The sequence below is a fragment of the Eschrichtius robustus genome, chromosome 3, assembly GCF_028021215.1.
Source record: "Eschrichtius robustus isolate mEscRob2 chromosome 3, mEscRob2.pri, whole genome shotgun sequence".
Taxonomy (NCBI): domain Eukaryota; kingdom Metazoa; phylum Chordata; class Mammalia; order Artiodactyla; family Eschrichtiidae; genus Eschrichtius; species Eschrichtius robustus.
Genome location: NC_090826.1, coordinates 100,792,944 through 100,817,008, shown reverse-complemented (window position 1 = coordinate 100,817,008; position 24,065 = coordinate 100,792,944). Strand labels below are relative to the sequence as shown.

At 50.6% G+C, this 24,065-nt stretch overlaps 1 protein-coding gene across 3 annotated transcripts in view; it reads left to right on the top strand.

Moving 5' to 3' along the window:
- SYT6 (synaptotagmin 6) overlaps positions 1 to 24,065 on the top strand; it is a 57,597-nt gene that overhangs the window by 6,388 nt on the left and 27,144 nt on the right. For 2 of the 3 annotated variants that reach the window (XM_068538142.1, XM_068538143.1), the window contains exons 2-3: positions 4,555 to 4,903; positions 6,359 to 6,914. In XM_068538142.1, coding sequence (XP_068394243.1) covers positions 4,555 to 4,903; positions 6,359 to 6,914 — 905 coding nt within the window. Of the gene's footprint in view, positions 1 to 4,554; positions 4,904 to 6,358; positions 6,915 to 24,065 lie in introns of those variants that run through there. The other variant, XM_068538144.1, reaches the window with a different exon arrangement.

Below are 24,065 nucleotides of genomic sequence, written 5' to 3'. Positions count from 1 at the left end.
CTGAGCACCCAGCGATGCCCACTTCCCCAGCCCAGGCTAGAAGCCACGGGCCCTGCACAGTGCCAGGTCACTGGGTGTGTTTCTGAAGCCAAATTCCATAGCTATTTGCTCTCCCAGAGGCTGCTGGGTGACTGGCCAATAGGGTTTCCCAAACCAGGTACCCATGGAATACTGGTCTCCTCTGATACCTCAATGAAGATGTTTCGCACCTAATACTGAGTAATGGACTTCTTTCCCCCAGTTTCCAAGAAAACTTTGCAAAAGCATAGCATGTTCTCAGTTGAACATTTTTCTTCCATGAATTTCTTCTCATTCCTTTGGAGCTTGCTCCTGTTCACCAGCTGGCTGGTGACAGTAATGACAAAACAACTGAACAAGTAGCAAGCAAATGAGTGTTGACAGAAAAACTTGGAGATGTGAGATCTTTGATATAGTATGTATTATGTCTTGAGATACAGAGACACCTAGCTATATATGAAATAGTTATATTATTTCTACTAGTAAGGTGGTTCCTAGTTTGTAATGATAAAGTTAAAGCTATCTCTGTTTATTAGTGTTCATGGTTTGCACGTGTTCTGCCCACTAAACAAATTTCAGAAGTAGGAGATGTCCAAAATCATATTGGGCAGAGCTAGATAATTCTAATAAAAATAGCAAATATTTATTATATGGCTTACTACATTCTAGGCACTGTCCTTAGCACTTTTTTAGTTAATTTATTATATATATATTTTTATTTTATTTTATTTTTGTCCTTAGCACTTTTGATGCACGTGATCTCGTTTAAATCTCACAATGACCCTATGAGGAAGATACTATTACTGTACCCATTTTACAGATGAGGAAACAGAGGCTGGGAGAGATTAAAACCAGTAGAGATGGACATTGAATGAGCCCAGTCTGACTTTAGAGCAGTGCTTCTTTCTCTCCAGGCTGAAGGGGAAATAAAGAAGGAAAAAGACAGGGAGGAAGAATACAAATAGAAACACTTAGGAAGTCCTTTCTCTTTTTCAGTGCTGTGCTAAGGACTTTCTCCCTTCCTGGAGGCTTACCTCTATCTTGCCACGAAGCCAGTGCATGGTATAAATATGAAGAGCACTGGGTCAGGACTCAAAAGGTGGCTGAGTTGCCCGTCAAAATTCTATCTGCCTCATAAGGTTGAGGTTCAAACAAGACATGAGTGGGAAGAAGGCTTTGAAGGCTGCTATGCACCTGTGATTTACTAGAGGGCAACACATCCTGGTGGGTTGGCCCCAGCAGGCCTAGGGTAGGAAGGCACATATCTTAGGTCATCTGGGCCTTTGGACAGCCCTTGGGCCATTATGTACCTTCAACCAGGCTGCATGGGCTAGCTGAGTTCAAGGCCACATGTAGTGATTTTAAAGGGGCTAAATCCTATACAATCATACCCATCCTGGCCTAATTCTGGTCTTACCAGCCTTGCTCACCACCTTGTTCCCCTGTGTGGGTGAACCCACTCAGCATCAGGACCTAATTCTCCTTGCATTGCCTGCCTGTGAGATATCCCGGAAGAAGATTCTCCAGGCAGAGGAAGGGCCTCCTGGTCTTACATCACCAGTACTGAGCGCTGGGTGCCAATTCCCAATAATCCATACCTCTGCCTTCCCTAATCACAGCTCCGAGGGAATAACAGCCAGGGCGGGGGTCACGTGGAGACGCATTCAAAATAGCAACCACACCGAGGAAAAATTGATTCCTCCACCTCTCTTTTCATTTATGAATTCAGTTTTTTTGTCAGGCTGAACATTTAAATGCACTCTCCGCTCTCTGCATTTCCCCCATTCTCCCCCTTTCTCATTAAAATTCTAATTATTACCAGAGCAAGTAAGATGTATGATCAAAGGAAAGCAAAACCCTAGAAATACCTTTTGTTTTAAGGTGACCCATATTGCAGAGAATGCACCCGGAACAGCTGTAACAGAGAACAGATGTGGAGGGCCCAGAGATGGCCAGATACTTAGAATGAGGACACCCATATCTGTGGTAGCGTTCCTGGTGAACCCCCAGGGGATCCAGGCCTAAAAAACAGTCTTCAAACCATTTAGATCATGAACTCATAACAGCAAAAATTATTTTGATTTAATACCTCCAATATGTGTTTTTTGTTCCCACGTTCTATACACACGTACAGAGGGGGTATTGTAGAGCTGAACTGTCTGGGTTGTATCTCAGTCCAAACACTTACCAGCTGTGTGACCCTGGGCAGCTGTGTGACCCTGGGCAATCTATTTAACCCTCTGTGCCTCAGTTTCCTCATCTGCAAAGTGAGGATAATAATCTTCACCTATTTCACTGGAGAGTATTAAATGATGAATACATAAAAAGCACTCTGTACCTTGGACATAGTAATGTTCAATAACTTGACTAAATCCAATAATAAAATGGTATCATTCCTATTACTGTCAACCTGTATATTGCAATTTTGATTTCTTATTTTTAAGATAATAAATAAGTATTAAGCAATCTGGTATTTTTTCTCTTGTGCTCCCAGGATTGCACCATAATTGCAGATCTTTAGTCTAGAAGTTAAACAGGAATCAGTTTTTCTGGTCCCTGGCAGTCTCTGGTGGACTAACCTCAGTTCCTATATTGGGGAAAGACTCCACTGTCTCCATGCAGGGACCTGGGGGCTGGAGAAGGTTGCTAAGGACTTGAGGATCCTGTGCTCTTATTCCTTATTCCTGAAGGTGGTAGCTGGTCAAGGCCAGTACCCTACAACCAGGGAGCTTGGAGGCAGTGCTAACTCCCCAGAGAGGATGGCTGATGTTCTGGCCTCCTCCTCAGGTGCCTTTGGATGGGGGACAGCTGTTGCGGGGACCCATGTGCCGTGAGAGTACCCTTGATCCCCGCAGGAGGGACCGGGCATCTCTATAATCCCAGTCTAGCTTAGCATCTGGAACGTGGCAAGTGCTCAGTAAATGTTGGTTGAGAGATAATGACAGCTGCTTTATGTGCCATTGATTGACTCATTCATTCATTCATTCTCATGTGTCAGTTTCTATGCTGAGCCCTGAGTCAGACAAATATAAAAAACACAGGGCTATAGTAGCCTATAGTTTAATCAGGGACAAACAGTCTGATACAGTGGAATGAGCCCCAGGCTGGGCAGTAGACCTCTGGACCCTGGTCCAGGCTCTGTGTCTGACCTGTGACCCCAGGCAAGTCCCTTCTCTGGACCACTGCTCCCATCTGCAAAAGCACAGCCTCACTTGTAGGGTCATTTCTCATCTTAAATCCCAAGATTCTTAAGGCATGGGGACAGGATAATCCAGAGGCTACAAACTCACAGGCCTGCAGGGGCCAGGCAGGTAACAGGGAGAGCAGCTGGTGAGCACGCTGCCTTCCGAAGGGCATCGCCAGTTCCCAGCATGCGGGAGCATAGGTCCAGTTAGCAAGTCCTCAGGCCTTTTCCAGAGAAGCCAGGAATCTGGTGTGATGATGACGATAGTGATGATGGAATTGCTCAATTTTTTAATCATCACGTAAGCCAAACGAGCCTCCTCTGCTGGCTTGTCTACAAGTGACCTTTGTGCAAACCCATCATTGGTTCAAGGCCTCTGACATCTCAGAGTAAGAAGAGGCCTTGGGCTCAAAGTTTCATTCCTAAAGGTGGTGTGGGAAGCCTGCTTAATAATTTCTCCCAGAGGGAGGCATCCTTCACAGCTCTCCTGGGGTATTGGGCATCCTACTGGGGGCAGAGGTGGGCTGGGGGTGGGACAGTGAATGCCTGTCTCTGAACGAATCACGACATTCAAAAATACCAGTTTTACAGCAAAGCTCTCACATAGCCACAGGAATGGGGGGAAAGGACAGCTATCGGAATCATCTGTATTTAGCTTTGAAGTCAACTGTGTGGATCAGATTCCAACTTAATACAAGTATTTATTGAGCCTACTATGTGCAGAGTTCCGGGAGTACAGCAGAATCATTAGACCTAATCCCCCGCCTCGAGGAGATTATGCCCGATCTCATTCACTTCAAGTCAACCTACTCACTATATATTAGCTCCTGCTGTGGGCTTGGCAGGCGCGGGGTAAGGGAAGGGAATGAGGTAGCCCAGCCTGGGGTCCCCAAGGCCTCACAGCCTGTGGAGGAAGAGAGCTGTCCGCAAAACCGACTCTGCTGTAAGTCTGGCCATAGTAACAGCTCTAATAGAAATTCAAACAGCATCCAAATGTGACTGCTTCACGAATTTGCACATTTGCTTAGGCTGCTATTTAAATTACGTTCCCTTCCCCATACACGTGCCCATGGGGAGGGGAGGCAACCCAAGAGCTCCCCAAGCTGGCGGTGGGGGGAGGGGCAAAGCTGGAGAAATCAGACCGAGGTGAACCTGAGGCTGCAGATATTTTACAAGGTGGATATGGAGAATCAACCCTACGACCATCCCTCCTCTACCTGGGCAGCCTTCTCATGACCACTCTTTTCTCTTCTTCCGTCTCTGTCCCTTCCGTGTGGCCCCTCTTTGAACACCCTTCCCTGCTTCTCCCCTCCTGTGTCTGTCTCTGTCCCTCCCCGCCTGGCTGAGGGCAGGCACCTCTGTCAGCCTCCTCACAGTGGTAGTTATTGTGTGTGGCGTGGCCCTGGTGGCAGTTTTTCTCTTTCTCTTTTGGAAGCTGTGCTGGATGCCCTGGAGGAACAAGGAGGCCTCCAGCCCCTCCTCTGCTAACCCCTCCCCGGAGGCCCTCCAGAGCCCCAGCTCCAGAGGCAACATGGCGGACAAGCTGAAAGACCCCAACACCCTGGGCTTCCTAGAGGCGGCCGTGAAGATCAGCCACACGTCCCCAGATATCCCCGCTGAGGTGCAGAGGTCGGTCAAAGAGCACATCATGCGTCACACACGGCTGCAGCGACAGACCACAGAGCCAGCGTCATCCACCAGGTGAGGGGTGGACCCCTCCCTTCCCTACCTCCACATTCCTGGATCCAGTACATTAATGAGATTCCAGCCTGTGAGGATCAGAGACCAGAAATAATCATGTGCATATTCTGGTTGGAGAATATGTCAGATGATGTGCTCCTTGGCGGGTGATCAACTCGGAGGTGGGCGCCAGGAGAGACTTCAGGAGAGGGGAACCTTTGAGGTGGGGTGCTGTGCAGGTGGTAAGCCCTGGGATGCGTGCGGGTGGGAGGTGTTGGCTTGTCCGGAGGGAAGGAAAGACTTCAGGCTGAGGGAAGAGAATATGCAAAGGCGCAGAGGCATAAAAGTTCATGATGTGTCTATGTCAATACAGCCTCCTAGATGGAGGCTGCAGTGCGTGGGAGATAAAGCAAGAGATTCCTAACATTTTGAGAACGAGGATAGCTTTTGACAGCATTCCCCATATGACAGCAACTGTATACATGGCATTCTTTAACTGAAAAAACAAAATGACAACAAAAAACAACCACCACATAATGACAAAAACCTACTCCAAATTCAGAAACACTTTCAAATGATGTGGTACGTGCAGGTAGAAGGCATTGTATTTATTAAAAACTTGGGGCTCCTGTGGATTCCTGGGTCCAGACCCCCAGGGGACCAGCCAAAGGGAAGCAGGCCTGGTTTTCAGATTGAAGGCCAGAAATGATGGAAGTGCTGGGTCACGTTTACAGAGTTTGTTGTTTGACCTCAGGCAAGTTGCTCACCTATCCTGAGCCTCACTTTTCCCAGCTGTAAAATAGGGCTAATGACTCTCATAAGGGTATCCGTGAGGAGCCAGTGAAAGAATCCATGTGATAATAAGAGCTTAGTATATACCTGGCCCTGTTCTAAGCACTTTATTGTATTTATTCATTTCACCCCCACAGCAATCCTATGCAATTGCTACTTTTATTATTCTCATTTTATAACACAGAGAGGTTAAATAACTTGCCCCAGGTCATACAGCTAGAAAGTGGCAGAGCCCAAATTAACCTATGCAGTCTGACTCCAAAGCACAATAAATGTTAACTATGGTGGTGGGGATGGTAGTGGTGGTGATGAAGGAATGCCACATGGAGGGTGGGAAAGGATGGTCCTTCTGAGTCAGGGAGCTTATGGTTTAATGGGGGAACCAGAGTCATGCCTACCAGGAAAGAAACCTAGAAAGCAGGGAGCAGTAAAGCAGGAAAAATGATAATGATCACAATGGCTAACACTTACTGAAGCTTGTTATGTACCAGGCCCCATTCCAACTACTTTTCATATATTAAGTCATGCACACCAAGTGTGCGCAGAGGGAAAGGGGGTCAACTAGCAGGAGGAAAAGGGGGCCTCACAAGGGGTAGGATGAGCCAGGGCCCCGAGCCATGCCTGCCTGCATTCCCCCACCCCTTCCCCCACCTCACTCTCTCACCCCCTCCTGCCCTCCGTCAGGCACACGTCCTTCAAGCGCCACCTGCCACGGCAGATGCATGTCTCCAGCATGGACTACGGCAATGAGCTGCCCCCTGCGGCAGAGCAGCCCACCAGCATTGGCCGCATCAAGCCCGAGCTCTACAAGCAGAAGTCAGTGGATGGGGACGAGGCCAAAACCGAGGCCAAGACCTGCGGGAAGATCAACTTCAGCCTGCGCTACGACTACGAGAATGAGACCTTGATCGTGCACATCCTGAAAGCCTTCGACCTCCCCGCCAAGGACTTTTGTGGCAGCTCTGACCCTTACGTCAAGATCTACCTCTTGCCTGATCGCAAATGCAAGCTGCAGACACGGGTGCACCGCAAGACCCTGAACCCCACCTTCGATGAGAACTTTCACTTCCCCGTGCCCTATGAGGAGCTGGCCGACCGCAAGCTGCATCTCAGTGTCTTCGACTTTGACCGCTTCTCCCGCCATGACATGATCGGGGAGGTCATCCTGGACAACCTCTTTGAGGCCTCTGACCTGTCCCAGGAAACCTCCATCTGGAAGGACATCCAGTACGCAACCAGTGTGAGTACCGCCCTGCTCCCTGGGCTTCTTGAGGATTTGCAGTTCTGGATTTGACTGGGATGTGTCCCGCATCCTCCTCACCCCTAGAGACAAATGGGCCTCTGCCCTTCAGGATACGAAGGGGACTCTGACTAATAGCCCAGCCCACTCTGGGGAAGTCCTTGCCCTGGGGCCCACGTTGTGGGGGGCAGGGAGCAGAGCCCCCATGTGGGTGGGAAAGGAAGGGAACTGATATCTATGGCTTCTGATCGCATGTTCTGAAGTGGTTCTCTCTACCTGCCAGGCCTCAGGTCTACCACCTATAAAATAATATATGTCTTTAATCATGGGTAAGGATCGGGCCAGGCCCATAGACTGACTCAGACAGCAGTGTGAGCCAAGGGCATTGGTGTGTACTGGAAGCCCGGCACAAGCAATCAAGAACAGGCTGTATTAATTGGGATAAACCAGGTTATGCCATAGCCACAAACGATCCTAGGATTTGGTAGCTTAAAGCAGCCAAAGTTTAGTTCTTGTTCATGTTACATGTGATTTGCAGCTTGGCCTTTCTTCCTTGTTACTCAGGGATCCAAGCCAACAGAGGCTCCGTTTTGACCTGTGCCCCCATAGTTACCACCTGAGGAGGAAGAAGATGTGGCACATCATGTGCTAGTTCTTAAAGCTTCCATGCAGAAGTGGCACATGTCACTCTCACTCATATTTCATTAGCCAAAGCAAGACACATGCAACTCCTACTATCAAGGGGGCCGAGCAAAGCAATCCTACCACGTGTCCAGAAGGGGCACTGGAAGTACTTAATGACCAGCACTAGTGACTACCATGCAGCAGAGCCCCTGCTCTTAGGCCCTGCCTGCCTGGGCCAGTCTGGGAGTTGGAGTTGGTGGGGAGGGCTTGAAGGGAGACCTGGCTAATCCACACATGGGGGAAGGGGATGCTTGGCTGTTCATGATCAACTGGAATTAACCATGACGGTGTCAAGGAGCTGGGGCTCAAGCTGGCTTTTAAGAGGGAGGACAGGTTTGGCACAGAGAGTTAAGAGGGCATCTCCAGAGCCCTTTGGTCCAGTGTAGACAGTGTTCTCCAGTCCCCTGGGTGGCTGTTGAGGAAGCTGTCCTCAACATCCCACAGATGTTGCATCCCACAGATGTAGGTGGCATGCCTCTCTCTGAGCCCAGCCAGGCAGCTGAGGGCCCTGCAAGGGTGTTGCCACCAAACACCAATGGCCTTGTGTCTGGTGTCTTGAACGCTAACTGGTTGAGTGTCTCCTGGGATATTTCTTGCACTCTTTCTCTGGGTGCAGACCCTCCCTTTGGACAATCAATACTCAATATCTATGGGCTGAACTTGTAAGGAGAGAGGCTGGGAGAATCAGCCCCACTCTGGTGGGAAAAGGATAAGAATAGATTTGTTCAAAGAGAGAAAGCTTGGTGGGCTCCGTTTCTGCTCCAGGGAAGGTCTCTGGGACAGCCCAGTCCGATGTCTCAGTGCCTCCCCTACTTTTGCTTTCCTGAAATGTCATCCCCAAGAACAGCACAAGCAGCGGGGCCGGCAGACAGGGCGGGCAGACGGGGCGGGCTGGAACAGCAGCTGTGTGCCAGCCTGAAGCCCAAGAGCTCCGCTTTATAAATCACTCTGAAGCTTACATCTGGTGCAGCTCTTCCCTTGTGGTCTCGTAAGGCAGCAGCTTCATTATCGTGACTATACAGGTAGAGAAAAGCGGCTCAGTCCCCCCCATACTGAGGCTGAGGCCCAAGTGCTCAGAGAGAGGTAGGTGTGAGGGCCAGGGGCTGTGGGAAGCAGGGCTCAACTCAGCCCTCTGAGGAGCCCCCCTTCTCCTCTCCAGAGACCTCCCTTTCCTGTAACTTGAGCTCCGGGCACGATGGAAGCCCTAGTCCTGGAGCATGCGGTCCGTGTCCAAGGATGCCCCTCACCTGAATGCTAACTTCCTACATCCTAGAATTCCGTGGCTGTCCCTGCACTCGTCCCACACCCCTTCCTCAGCCCAGCTTCAGGAAAAGGCAGATCGTCCAAAAGGAGCTGGACAAATCATTGCCATCCTCATCATCCTCAGTCAGTACCACTATAGTCCTCCTCCATCTCCTCCTAAGCAGGACTGTGCCAGGCACTGGGGAGCAAGGGGGGCTGGGATAGAAGACAGCCTCTTTGACCCACAGAACTTTAACGCAGTAGCTAGTGATGCAAAGTAGCAAATACTGTGAGGTTGTAAGATCTGAGAGTTAGGACAGCCAGGGAAGGTTTCCTGGGTGGGGAAGGAGAACTCAGGTGGGTAGGGAGGGACTGGTATATATAACTTGATAGGCGAAAAGGAAGGGGGAGCATTCTAGTCAAAAGCAGGAGGAGCCTGGGTCCAGGAGTTTCTGAAGCAGAAGATCGGGTGACTTGCTCACACTGCCTGTCTTGCTCGCAGTCTGTCTGCACTGAATGTTCTGCCTGGTGAGGCCCCTGGGGCCCTCCCATCCACAGCCTCTCCAGCAGGCCAGCTCTCAGGGGCGGGCTCTTTATCCTGGGGGGTGAGGAATCAGACAAAGGAAAGGAAAAGGAAATAAAAGCCTGGTGCTTTCACCTGTGCTTACTCTAAAATTGTAATTATTTTGAGGCCAGAGAGGCCCAAGCCCTAGTAACGGGGAATGATTGAGCACTCAGTGTACATGAAATCCTGCAGCCAGCATCGTGGGGCGCGGTGCACATGAGCACAGCCGGCTCCCATCTTTCCTGCATGCCAGATTCCTGCCAGATTTCATTCCTAGAGCTGCATTTTGGCCCCCAGCTCCTCCGGCCTGCAGGCTGGTCGCTGAACACGTCCAGCATTTCTGCCTCTTGCCTTTGCTCCCAAGGTTTCCTCTGGCACACAGGCTTTTCCCCCACCTCTCTGCGTGGCCCAAACCAATCCACCTTTCAAAGCTTCCCCGAAGTCCTTCTGCTCTCACAGCAATCACTCCTCTGGATTTATTCTCTGGGTCCCTCATTTATACACCGAGTCATATTCTGTCTTGCAGAGTCCCCAGTGGCTCAGGAATGGCTTGTGTCCCACATTTGACTGTCTTGTATTTTCCCTCAGGGCTGAGCGTGTCATTTTATGCAAACGTAAGAACTCAGCACGTTCTTGTTGAATGACGGATGGCTTAGTTAATTCAAACAAAATTATGTGTTGGTGCACAAGGAAAGGATTATTAAAGAAGCAATGGGATTTGGGTGCAGTTAACCTGGGAAGGCTTCCTGGAGGAGAAAGTCAAGTAGTATTTTGAAAGTGAGTAGAGCCAGGCATGGTGGGGAGAGACCTGGGCTGTGCATTCCTTCAGAGAGGTGGTTCGGGTAGATGGTTTATGTCTGGAGTAGCAAAGAGATTAACCAGCCTGGACTGAAGTAGAGGGTCAGGGACCCATAGTCTGGACTGAAGTGGAGGGTCAGTGACCAATAGTCTGGGTAGAAGGAGAGGCCCTGTGAGAATGGGCTCGGGAGGCTGCTCTGATGTCACAGGAATCCATGAATGCTGTCCCCCTGGTGCTCCTCACACTAGTATGGGAGAATCAGGTGCAGCCCTGGAAGGTGGAACCAGGCAGGTTCCTTGTTTTGGCCCCTGCCCCAGTGCCCAAGATGGTCTGAAGTAGCAAAGCCTGGAGCATTTGTGCTGTTTTCTTACAACCACTGAACATGGAGCTTCAAGGCTAGTGAACGGGAGGCGTTCATCTGGGGAGGCTAGCCCTTTGTTAATTGCACATCTTAAGCCCCAAGGGCCACTCCCCTCAGCATCCCCAGGTTGTTCTGGATGGAAGCCTAGGCTGTAACGGAGCTAACATACACCCCACCGGAGGGTGAGAAACAGGCAAACAAGACGTGCTAGGACAGTCAGAGGTCTCTGCTGTTCCCTGGAATCAAGAAGCTCAGGCATGGGCAGGTCTGCCACTAAGGCTCCCACCTCTTGCCTGGCTTGACTAAGGTCCTCTGGGGGTCTCCCGGGCATTCCCCGTGGTTTGCCATTTTCTCTCCACACAGAACTTTGATTGGCTGAAATCATTCTGCTCTTCCCTTCCCCCTTCTCCAGCCCCCAGTCTCATTATTTCTATGTGAAGCTGTAGATTTATCATTAAAATAGAGCCGCCATCACCAGGGTTTGCTAACATCTCTGTAATCTTGTAGTTATTGCTGCAGAGGCCTCAGACCCCAGTGCACACAAGTATTCCTGTTGCCATTCCGGCTCCTTCATGGAGGCTGTAATTGGGGCCATAAATATGTGTTGTGCTTGGTGGCTTTAATGGACTTGGACAACTTCCTGCCTTACCAGGTCCCCGCCAGGTCAGAATGAGTGTGTGTGTGTGTGTGTGTGTGTATGTATGTATGTGTGTGTGCAGGTATGTGTGTGTTTTGGGGGTGATGGAGTGCTCTGTGTAATTCCAGGGAGCCTGGACTCAGAGTCTGCAGGGAGGAGGGGGGCCTTATGCGGTAGAACAGTCTCTTTTCTAGCCTGGGAACGAGCAGAGCTGTGTACAAAGAGCTCAGGCTTTGATACCAGCCAAACCTGTGCTGTATTCTAGCTTCTGCACTTTCTAGCTTTGAGACTTTGGGGACATTGTCGAAACCATGCCTCAGTTTCTACATCAGTAAAATGGGGATAATGATGGTACATACCTCATAGCGGTATTCTATGTAGTAAATTAAATAAAATGCACAAGATGCCTAGGGCAGCACTGTCACAGAGCAGCCTCCTGAGCCCCATTCTTACAGTGCCTTTCCTTCTAACTCGGCCTGTGGGTCACTATTTGTACCACTCCCAGGCCTGATCCCCCACTTTTTTCCAGACCACCTATTCCGACAGGTTGTTGGTTGTTATTATTCCTGTTTTATTTATTTCTCTCTTTTACTTCTTGTCCTATCATGTGTTCTCTGTGTGACCTTGGAAAAGTGATTTGCCCTCTCTGAGCTGTGGTTTCCTCAGAAACCAGTTTCCAAGTTGTGAGATTCTGAGATTCTCAGCTTCCCCTATAGAGAAGTGGTTGGCTCTCTTGTTTTCAGAGCAGAGATACCCAGTCCCTGGAAGCGTGGTCTCCCTAGTAGAGGCCTAAACCCCAGGCTGATAGGCCACAGGGCAGAACTTCCAGACACACCCTCCTCCTTTCAACGTCAGGCAGAATCAGTCCTCTCTTTAAGCCCCTTGGAAATGTCCTCCAGGGAGTTCCTGCCACAAGCAAGTCCCCACCAGCAAGCTTCCTTCCTCCTTTTCCCACGAGGCACAGTCCTGCAAACAGGCTCAGTGCCATACCCACCTTTCAGGTCCCCCATTTACTGGTTATTAATATGCAGGTTATTATTTGAGCTCCTACCGGGAGCCAAGAGCACAACCAACTTTATCCCATTTCATCCTCACCATAAACCTTATTATTGTGCCCTGTATGTAAGTAAAGAAACGAAGGTTCCAGGTTAAGTGACATCCAGTGTCACCCAGACAGAAGGTGGTAGAGAGCCAAGACTCAATTCCAGGTCTTCAACAGAGTCCACATCCTTGCACGGCTAGAGGGGAGTGCATGTGATTACATTGCTCCTTGGACAGAAGATAGACCCTGAAACTGTGCAGCTTGTCAGGGGATCCAGAAGAGTGACTGGTTTGATTTTCTCTTTGTGGCCTGGATCATTCCTCTCGTTTCAGGGGGCAGCTTTTGTGCTGACACTTGGATTCCATTACCATCACCCCAGTGTTCTTCCTGTGGCACTGAGTTTGACATTCATTCCTCTTTCATTCAACAAACATGTATTGAGTGTCAGCTATGTGCTGTCAGTTTGATCACTGAGCATGTGTTGGATACAGAAGCTGGGCTGGGCTGTGGAAAGGATGGCAAAGAAAAAGCCCTACCTCTGACCAAGCTACTGGGAAGTGTGGAGCATGCCCAGTGACCCCCAAACCCCTCAACGCCCTCGCACACAGGGCACACACTCGGGGACAGAGCAATTCAGCATGCTCACAACCAAATCATGCAACCTGCTGCACTGCAAGCCATGTGCAGAAGTGTTGAGGAGAGATGGAGGAAAGAAATCAGAGTCAGATGAGATGGGTCTGGGAGAGCTTCTAGAAAAGGAAAGTTTTAGGCCAGGCTTTGACGGCAGTGAAGCAAGAGAGTGTTGAAAGAGGGAGGGTCAGAGGGAAGGGAGTGTGTTTCTCTATTTTCTTTGGATTGAGGGAGGGATCTAGAAAGAACTTCTCTGGAATACAATGGGTTTCTTTTCTTTGTGCCGTAACTACTTGTGGTGTAATTACCGTGTACCAGGCACCAGGCTAGCACAGGGGATACAATAACTTCAACTCAGTCCAGTCCTCAAAGCCTCACAGTCTAGTGGGGAGTCAGGAAAGCACCTCCACCATCCCAGGGGACACACAGGTCCCAGCATGCTGATGGAAGGCTGGCCTCCTGGAATGAAATTGCCTTCCTTGCCAGAAAAGAGTTAGTTGCATCCTTTTCTCACACCCACATACTCAAGTCCAGTGTGATCCAAGGGTAGCTTACAAAAGGCCTTTTCAGGTAGAGCCAAAGAATCTGCACAATTGATTCACTGTGACTCAGTCAATCACCTGGGATGAAACCTCCCAGACGCTCATTGACCAGCAGCTTGATGCAATGCCTTCAAAGTACCCACCTTGGATCTTAGGCTCCCAGTTCTATCCTGGCTAGGAGAGGGGCAGGAGCAAGAGGGAAGCATAATGAACCTTCATCCACTCAATGTGTCTTCAGTGATCTCTTAAAGAACTTATTTGGGTCCAAGAACACTGGGTATTGAAGGACAAATATAGTCCTTGCTTTTAAGGAGCTTACAGTTGAGTGGAGCTTTCAGAGCAAGTGAAAATGTAATCCAAAGAACACAATTATTTAAGTTGCATGAAATGGGAAAAGGGGAATATAGAGGTGATTGCTGAAGCTGGGAGAGTGAGGGAGATGCAGATGGCGGAAGGAGAATTTGAGAACAAGAACTGAGTTTGGGGAACACCCGCAGTCAAGAAGAAGAAGGACAGGGGCCAGAAAAGGGTAAAGCAGGGCGAGATCCGAGAGAAAAGAAGAGAACTGAGGAAGGCAAAGGAGGGATAGTTCGGGAACTAGGCAACCAGCAGTGATGTGTTCCAGCATCTGTGGGGTACCAAGCACCATCTTAGACACTGGGGATGCAGTGGTAAATGAAGCTTACACTCGTGTGGGGGAGACAATGAGTATGTGAGATAAATAGTGTGGCTGAGAGTGGTAAGTGGCCTGGAGAAAATAAAGCCGGGAAGTGGGGGGTGAGGTATTGGGGTTGGGAGGGTGGCTGGAGGAGAGGATTGCAGGGTACAACAGGGTAGGCGGGGAGACATCCCCAAGCGGAGGCCATCAGAGTAGGCCTGAAAGACAAGAGGGAGAGAGCCATGCATATATCTGGAAGAAGAGAGGTCCAGGTGAGAGAATGGTAAATGGAAAGACCCTGAGGTGGGAGGACGCCTGGCTTGTTCAAAGAACCGTAAGGGTCCAGTGTGGCTGAAGCAGAAATGGGACTGGGGAGGAGAGAGAATAAAAGATGCAGTGAGAGAGGTAAAGGGGCAGGAAAGGTTCATGGAGTTCCACAGTCAAAAGTTTAAAAGCATCACTGTAGTTGATGGGTTGGGAATAGACTCTACAACCGGGGCAAAGACAGGGAAATCCGTTGGGAGGCTATTGCCATGAAAAAGAGACAATGGTGGCTTGGACAAGGATGGGGGGGTAGAAATGTAAGATGTGCTTGATTCTGGATGCATTTTGAAAGTAGAACTAGCAGTATTTGCTGACAGACTGGGTGCAGGGTCTAGGGTGTAGAGAAAGAGAAAAATCGAGGTTGTCAGCCTGAGTAACTCAGGAGGGAGTCGCCATTGATTGAGTTGGGGAATTCTGGAGGAAGAACCCATATGGGGAGGAAGATCAAGAGCTCGGGTTTGAACATGTTGTAGTTGAGATACCGTTGGGACATCCAACTGGAGATGTTGGATAGAAACTTGGATACAGAGTGTGGAATCCAGGGATTTCCCTGGTGGTCCAGTGTTTAAGAATCTGCACTTCCACTGCAGAGGGCACGGGTTTGATCATCCCTGGTTGGGGAACTAAGATCCTGTATGCTGCGTGGCCAAAAAAAAGTGTGTAGAGTCCAAAAGAGAAGCCTTGGCTAACCAACTGAATTTAGGGGATGTCAGCATATAGATGGTGTTAAAAGCCATGAGACTAGTTGAGATCCCAAATTTAGAGAAAAGACCTAAGATTGAGCTTTGGGACACTCTAATGTTTAGCTGTGGGGACCACGAGGAAGTAAAAGAGGCTGATAACCCCCAGCCAGTGAAACAGGAGGAAAAACAGGAAAGTGCAATGTCCTAGGAAACAAAGACAGTGTGTCCAGGATGAGAGAGGGAAGGATCAAGTGTATCAGACGCTGCAAGGGATCAAGTAAGGCGCAGACTGAGACGTGACCATTTTGTTCAGCATCAGCCTTGCCAAGAGCTGTCTGGTGGAGCCCCATTGGAGATGAGGTCATTTGCGGAAGATTGGGACATGGGTTGTATCATTTTAGGGGAACTCTTTTTTAACATTTATGTATCATTTAGGGAAACAAGATTTCAAGGACTAGGAAGGCTGGTTTTGCAGTGTGCCAGCAGGCTAGCTCCATGTATGGGCCATACTTGGGGAAAAGGTGGGGTGGGGATGGGGGGCAGTGGGTGAGCAGCCCCGGTTCACGCAGAGCAGATCAGGCCAAGACAGCACGTTGCGTCAGGAATTTGCAGCAAGGCTAGGTATCCCTAGAATTCTGCCTTGAATTCCCGAGTGTCTGGACTCTTGCAAGCAGAACGAAGCCAGGATAGAAGCAGAGAGAGAGAACCTTCTAAAAGAGATCAGATCAGGGTCACATGGAAGCCCCAGGAGGTGTGAAGGAAGCAAGGCTGGGCCTGGGCTGCCCGCCAAACCCGTGAAGACTGCTCCTCAAGCCCTCCAGCCAGAGCTGCTCTGAATCATGTATGAAGCCGGCCAGCCCTGCCCGCTCTTTGAGCGGCCTGGCCCCCGCGAGCCCTGGCTGTGCCCTTCCGGCAGCCTGACTCCACTGCCTGAGTCAGAAGCCCTGGGTCACTCCAGGGCTGCAGGCCTCTCTTGTTTACTTGCTGCTCAGCTGGAGCTGCTTGTCTCTGCTAATGTTCATTTACCCACACACTCCCTGGGGCCCGGCCTCCTTATACTCATTATTGTCTGGAATGCTGAGCTCTCCTCCTGCACCCACACCCTCAGTCTGGGGGAGGGGCGACAATGTCCAGTCCCTGCCCCCACCCAGTTTATTCCTTCAGCCCCTGCCACTGCAGAGGACAGCTGGCTGGGCTCTTTCCTCTGCTCTCCTCCCTGAAGAGGGGAGGAGGGGAAGGGCCTGGTTGGTTGCCTCCCGCAAGGATGCCATGTGATGTTAGGGATGTCGAAGCCGGGAGCAGCTTTTCCTGCTCCAGAATAAGACCTGCAGCCCCACCCTCCAAGCTCATGTCCTATAATGACCAGGAGGAAGTTGGAAGGGGGTGCGCCAGGGGTCCCTCCATGCTCAAAGCTCAGGTCCTGAGAACGTGACTCAACCCGCCAGGCCCCAGGTTCTGCAGCCAATGTGACCTTGACTTTTCTGGGAACTACTCAAAGGGCCAAGGCTCCTCTAGCAAAGGGTTGCTGAAAATCCATCAAGAACCCAGAAAGGGGGAGAGGCGGGGTGTGGGGTCCGAGCTCCATCCCACAGGCAGCGTGTCTGTTCAGGAGAGAGAGGGGATAGAATCCCAGAATGACGACAGGGTCCCTGCACCACAGGTGAGAGCTCCAGGCCTGCAGGTTGTCCCTTCAGCAGAGGTGATGGATGTGCACCTTCCACACCCTCTCACTTGGGCCAAGTGGGACCAGTAGCCGTTCTTGGGTACATGGGGTTAAAGGTTTCCCATGCGGGGCTGGAAAACAAAGTTAATTGGTCCACACAGGGCTCTGACCCGACTGTAAATAATGGCTCCGCTGGCCTTGGGTGTTCTCTTTTAAGTTGTTTCTAAACTCAGCCTTTCACAATAGGTCCTTCCCTGCAGCTTCGGAAGAAATGGCCTTAAGAGGCTGCCAGAGGCTCAGAACAGTGGAGACAGTTCCCTTCTCACCCTTGATAAATTCCTAGCTTCCGGACAGCCCCACTGCCCGCTCTGGCCAGCTGCCTGCAGAACCCAGCTCCGGCTGGCAACCAGACCGCAGGCCTGTTCTGCCTCCCTCCTCTGCCAGCAGCTTGCCATAGCTCCGAGCTGGCTGGGCCAGCCTGCACTGCCCTGCCCTGGCCCCACGTGCCCTTCATTAGTATGCTGTGCATCTCAATGGTATAAATATCCAATCTTTCCCTTACAAGAGAATGAACCAGAAATCATTAGGCAACAAGCTCATGCATCAACAAAAATCAATTCTTCCAACACTGGTGCATTTTATGTGCTTCCCCCACCTTGCCGTGCAGAGCATGCACTTGTCTTACGGCTTCTACCACCTGATAACTCACAGTGACATTTTTCTCCTGGAGAGAGATTATTCGGTCACAAGGGAAGCAACAGCCAAACATCCCTTCTGGACACTATCAAGGACATTCAAACTGCAGGATTCATTTGGGAGGAAGGGATTGCAATGGGTTCCCTACATCAGCAGCAATCCAGAGAGACTGGGGCCACTGGGTATAACTACGACCAGAATGGCAACCGACTTGGAAGGATTGGGACAGTCCCTGAGGGGTTTCTAATTTCTGCGGATCCTGGTGTTATGACTCTACTTTCTCGTGGACTCAGGGAAGGTCAGAGCTGGAAAGGGCCTCGGAGATGATCTGGCCCAACGTCCTCCTGCCACAGATGAGCAAGACCAGAGAAATCACACAACTTGTCTGGGGTGGCTCAGTGAGTCTGTGTGAATCTGGACCCCAACCCCGGTCTCATGAGACCCAGCCCTGTGCTCTTCCTACTGTCTTCCTTGCCTCTAGGCTTTTATATGGAATTCTCTTGCCCTGGTTATTTTACTCCCTCCTTCCTCCCTTCCCTTCCCAGGCCTCTGCCCACTCCCTGTCTTCATTCTGTGCCTGTGAACCTCTCTATCCTGTATGGAAGAGGGCCAAGACTTGGAGTCCAAGACATGAAGTGTCAAAGGGCACAGAGCAAAGACGACACTCTCTCTGTCACAATTAGTCTCTTCCACGCAAGAGACGTCCAGTCTCTACTGGGAGTGGAAATAGGCAAACCAACAAGCAACGCCAGCAAGGAAACCAAGGAGGGAAGAGAAACTACATATCAAAGTGCCTTGGACCCTAAGCCAACTAACCCCCACCTCCAAGCCTCCCACTGCACACACATATTTATTCCTTGGAGGGGGAAGGAGACAAAGCTAGCTGTAGAGTCTGGGTCAGCCTTGTCCAAGTGCTAGCATATTTTTATGATGTTTCCATGTCAGCAACAATGTAGAAAGATGTGGCCTCTCCAGCATGCAGCTCCCATCCCCACCCCAGTCCCTTGCCAACCCCGTGCCCAGCTGGCCCTCATTCATCCTCATCAGTCGTCCCCTGTAGCCCCGTTTTCCTCGCAGGTCTGAAATGACACCTACTCATTCTCCATGAATGTTTAATGCCTTCCTTTCTGGACAAAGTCTCTGAGACCTTGAGGGTTTCTCTAGGGCTGCAGCGGAACTTGGGATGGAGGGTTTTCCATGGAATCCACTTGGCCTTGGGAATTAGAGTGGGGGAGACAGCCCCTGCGATGGGAGGGGCTGGGGCAAGATGTTTAAACCCTCACCCCTCTCTGGCCAGCGCAGGCTGGCGTTGCCCCCGGTCTTGATGGCCCGAGAAGCGCCAGTGATTGCTTCAGAAGACTCCCTGTCTTCCTGCTGATGGTCTGGACTTGGCACGGCTTGGAGTTCAGGGAGGGTGCCAACATCCTTGACAATGGGACCGGTTTCTCCAGGAGCTGTTTTCTACTGTGATAAGAAATCGTGTGTCTGAGTGTGTATGTGGTGGGAAGGAGTCGAGGTGAGGTGGGAACCGATCAGAGAACAAGATTCAGATTGCCGTCTGTGCACAGAATTCCGACTGCAGGCATAAGCGGGGCATCAGCTGGGGCCTCTCTGCCTCCACGTGCCAGGCTCTGTGCGCTTACCTTTAACCCTCACTACCACCCTGCAGAGCGGGTACCGTTATGATCCACTGCTCACAAAGCCAGTGGGAAGCAGAGCCCGGAGTCACACCGGGTGCGTGGGCTCCACTGTATGTGCCCCTAACTCTCCTCTCTGCTGCCTCAAGAGCTGGCTCGGGGGGCTCTCCCCGAGAGCCACCTCTTCCTAGGATGGAGACAGCAGATGTTCTCCTGGTCCCCCTCTGGCGCTAATTGTCTGTCTCTTCTGAAGGGTCCCCCTCTCAGCCTTTTCTTTCACTGACCCAGTCACGGGATGCAAGCCCAGCTCCACCCCACCCCAAGCAACACAAAGTGAGTAGCAGAGCTCGATTGGAGGTTTGTTCTCGTGGGAATTGGGTATCTATGCCCCTCTGCCCAGTGAACAGCATCGAGCGGCAGGGGAGGCTGCGGGAGGCACTTACTCCCAGGGGTTCTTCCTGCCCTGCCTCCCATAGAATGCCTGCTCCCCTCAGCCTGCTGGCTCCTCTCCACCTTCCCCAGGCTCTCTACCTCAATCACAAACTATGCCCCTCTTTAAATTGCCCTGGGAAAATTTGTTCTTGCCAGCCCTTAAGCCCAGGCTCAGCTCCAGCCCCATCTGCAAACATTCAGAACCCAAGAAGGTATTCCACTGAATGACGGGCCCTCTTCCCCAGGAGCAGTGGAACCCTGAGACTCTTATATTGCCTTTGCTGGCTCCACCCTCCATAGAAGGCAATTGTGGTTTTAAATAGCATTTGTTTTCTCTTTTTACCTAAGAACTGCTATGGCCATTGGCATTCCTTGAGCCCACAAAGGGGCATGTAGGGCCGTCCCTGTATATGCGGGAGAGGCCCCTCTTTAGGGGGACAGGTGAAATTGCTACCTGAGATAGGAAGGGGGACCCACTTTCCATCTCAGCTCTCCCAGTTCTGCCAGTGGGCTGAGAATGAAACAGCCCTGCCCACCAAAATGAGGCCTAAGTGGGAGGCCCCAGGTGGTAGGATTGGATGAGGTTTCAGCCAGGAAGGATACAGGCTGTTAGGAGACCACAGATGAATGTCCAGAAAAGAGAGGGTGCCAATCCCCAGAAATGGGCAGAGAGCTTTCAGGGAGGGGCCTGTGAAGTTGTCCCAGCCCTTTGGGCCTGGAGGCCAGTGGTGAAAGACTTCGAAGGCACCCTATCTGTGTGCCATTGTGTTTTCTGTGGTTATTTCTTTTGTTCACCCTCAGCATTTGGAGTTCTTTTTCACATTGCAGGGCTATTTCAGGGATGCGGTGGGAACCAGGAGTAGACCAGGTATGGGTCTACACTTGGGTTGGAGCTTTAAACAGAGTGCAGAAGATGATGGGGCAGATAGAACTGAAGAGAAAACCCAAAAGGGAAGATGGGGCAGCTCAGGGTCGGGGGAGAAGGGAGGTACTGCTTCAGCCCTTCCCCCCCAGGCTAGCCTTCTCCAGAGCCCTTGTCGGGAGGGCTGGGGGGCGGGGTTCTCCCAGCCCAGCCCTAGAACAGCACTGGCATGGGACTCCTTCCTCGCGGGGCCGAGCGATTCCACTTTCTGAGAGCCTTCAGTTGACCCACATCCCTGTAGTGACACATTGGACCATGTGCTCGGAAGAGTCCAGCTTCCAGAGAGAGGAAAACAGCTCTGGTGGTGTGTCATGAAAACACAATAAGCATGTCCCTTCTTAAGAAGTTGGGGACAGGCTGACTTGGTGACTGGAGGCACCTGCTTGAAAATGCTTTAAGGGGAAAAACTTGGGACCAAACTTTCTTCTTGCTCCTGGGCCGTTTTGGTAGGCTTGGGGAGAAAAAGGGGCCAGGGAAAAAAAGGCAGGCAGCGAGGGCCTTTGTAATTCCAATTCCTGCTGACAGGGCTTTTTTTGGTTTTGTTTTGGTTTGGTTTGGTTTGGTTTGGTTTTAGTAAATCCTGTCCAAGGCTGGGCAGACACCCAGCTCACTTTCGGGAGTGAATGCTCCCTAAGGAAAAATATTCCCCCAACCCAATTTGGGCAATGTTTACCAGAGAAACTCTGGCTGAGCAACTATTCCTCTTGCATGAGAGAGGAAGGGAGGACTCAGCAGGGTCCCCTGACCACCTTGGGTCTGGCCAGCTGGAGCCAGCCTGGGCCTCCCTGGGCCAGACCTCGGGCAGCCCTGTACGCACGCGTGTGTACACACACACCTGCACGCACGCTTCGTCCATCAGACACTGGGGACCCAGTAAGGGGCTTCTTCCCATTCAATCTTGCTTGATTGGCTCTCTGGGACTCCAGTCCCCCAGAGAGAGACAACTTTTGGTTGCCCCAAGAAACTGCATTTGGAAAAGAAGAATTTCAGGAAGACCTTGTGTCCTGAAGATTATGCAGCTTGTGACGTACCCATATGGGTGATGATAATAAGCCCACAACTGCTTCCACAGGCTGTCCCCCACATGTTGAGAAGGGAGGATAAGGATTATCTCTTCACTCTTGGGGAAGCCGAGGCACTGATAAGGGAGCAGGACTGTTCAAGGCCACATGGCCAGCTCTGGTCTGTCAGTCAGGATCCAAGAGGCCTCCGCAAGGCATTTGGCAAACACGGTGCCATCCCCCAAGAACCTGCAGGTCAGCAGGACTGGGAGTCAGGAGACCAGAGTGAGAATCCTGCCTCTGCCGTGTGGCCTTAGACAAATCACATCACCTCTCTGTTTCCTCATTAGTAAAATGTGGGAAATAACCTGTATTTCACAAGGTTGAGGTGAAATGTCAATGAGAAAGGGCCTCCAGAGGTTCTTGCCCCAGTTGATTGTTCCCGGGACTAACAACAATAACACCTAATGTGTTTATAAAGCATGTTCCAAGTACATTATCTCATTTAACACTCTCGACACAGTAAGAAATCAGCATTTCAATTTTGTAGATGAGGCAAACTGAGGAGATTCCCTGAAGTCAGTTTTAAAGCGAAGAACCAAAAGTGAGATCATTTTCTTTAAAAGCTGTAAGACTGTAATATATTTTACCCTTCCTTGCCTCAAGGCAAAGCATTATATTCTTGTTTTAGATATTCTGGAAAATACAGAAAGCCACAAAAAAAGAAAAGCAATGCACCATAAGCCCATTATCCCGAGATAACCTCCATTAACATTTTGATGAAATCCAAAATCTTCCCCTTACTTAGAAAAATCACCTGAAGGCAGTGAGGGGCAGGAATGCTCTGGAGACCGAGAGAGGGTTGAAGCATTGTCTAGGTTAGGCCTGGAAGTTTCTGGGATTAAGCGATTCTGGAAGAATGCTAGCATGAAGGGAAGGATGCGGTGTGGAGAACCGGAGGGGGAGACTGTTAGGCGAGCAGGGCCGAGGCTCAGAGGTGGGGTTGTGAAGACCAGGCTCAGGAACCTGGGCCCCCCAGGCCTGCCTTCTCACCATGGACCATGGCCACTGCTCATCTTTATCAGTGAATCCCTGAGTTCCCAGAGACGTGAGGAGTGGTCTCCTCTTCCCAGCTGATGAGGTTGGGACATCCTGGAAGACCCTCTGGGGAGCCCTATAGCCTCACAGTGAACGGTTGACCTTCTTCTGGGGCCCGGGGGTGGCCCTGGGGATATCACCTCTCCCTCTTCAGCCAGCTGGCTTCCTAGTGGGCAGAGCCCCAGGGAAAGCCTCCAGGTATGGGCAGTGTGGTCTGGCACATCTCTAACCCCACCACGGCAGCATTGGGCCACTCTGAGAAACCCATCAGCAGCTCTGGGTATCTTCCCAACATGCAGGACTGGGTCGCAGCCAGCCAGGCCCTCCTCACCAATCCCTGGGTCCAGACCGCTCATGGGGCACGTGCCCCAAGGGCCGGGACCCCATCTTGCTATTAATAACAATATTACAAGTCCACCTGGCCCTTACATAGCACTATTGAATTTACAGGACCCTTTTACACACATTGTCTCATTCAGTCCTCAGCGAGTCTTCGCAGGGACATTATTCTAATTCTGCAGATAGAGAAAATTAAGCTGAGGCAAGACAGAGTGAATTGTCTGGAGGTTGCACAGCAAGTACTAAAAACTTTCATTTATTTGTGTCTGTCACTTTGTGTTGCTCTAAAAGGGATTTAGCTAGCTCACAAGACCTATAATATGATTACAAATAAACTTAAGACAACATACAAATGCTGCAAAAGAATAAATGAAAGAAAGTCAAATGGCGTCCAGAGAGGCCACCACCCAGTACGTGTGCCCCACCATCTGAACGCTGTCCGGAGCGGACTCGCACTTGCCTGGAAGCATTCTAGCAGCTGTGTGAGAAGGGAAACCTAGTCACAGGGTTCTGTGTCCATGAAATAAGTATAAACCAGATGCTTGGGGAAAACAAAGCTACCCCCTGCTCCTGGGACCAGAGGGAATAATGAACAACATCACGGGGCCAGTTCAGAGCCTGGTCGTGGAACTCCAAAACCTTGTGAACACCTCTAAGCTTCAGTTTCTTCAAAGGGGGTGGAGGTAATCATAAGACCTAGTTCATGAATTTGCTGTGACATGTAAATGAGATTCTTTTTAAAAGATTTATAAAAACGAGTAACTGAGATTACAGACGTAAAGCACTGTCACACACTGCTTCACCAGGGCTCCAGAAGCATTAGAGGAAACCAAAACACTGGGTAGTGAGGGTAATGGATGTGATCCCCGAGGACAACCTTTCAGAAAACCAAGCTGGTTTGGCACGGTGGTTGAGAGAGTGGCCCTGTGGTCTGGCTGCGTGGGTTTGAGCCACGTCTCCCTCCTCTTTAGCAAAGTGGGCTGGTTCATATCTTTGTGAATATCTCTGTGCTTGCGTCCTCATCTGTAAAATATGGGCAAGAGTAGCCCCTAATCTATAAACACAGAGCTCTTAGCCAAGTGCCCAGCACGCCGCGAGTGCTCGATGGGTGTGAGCTACGAGTGGGGTCTTGAAGGTTCTTCCTTGTAATCATCCTCACTGTGGTAGAGGCTAGCAGTCTCTGGAATCCAGGGCTC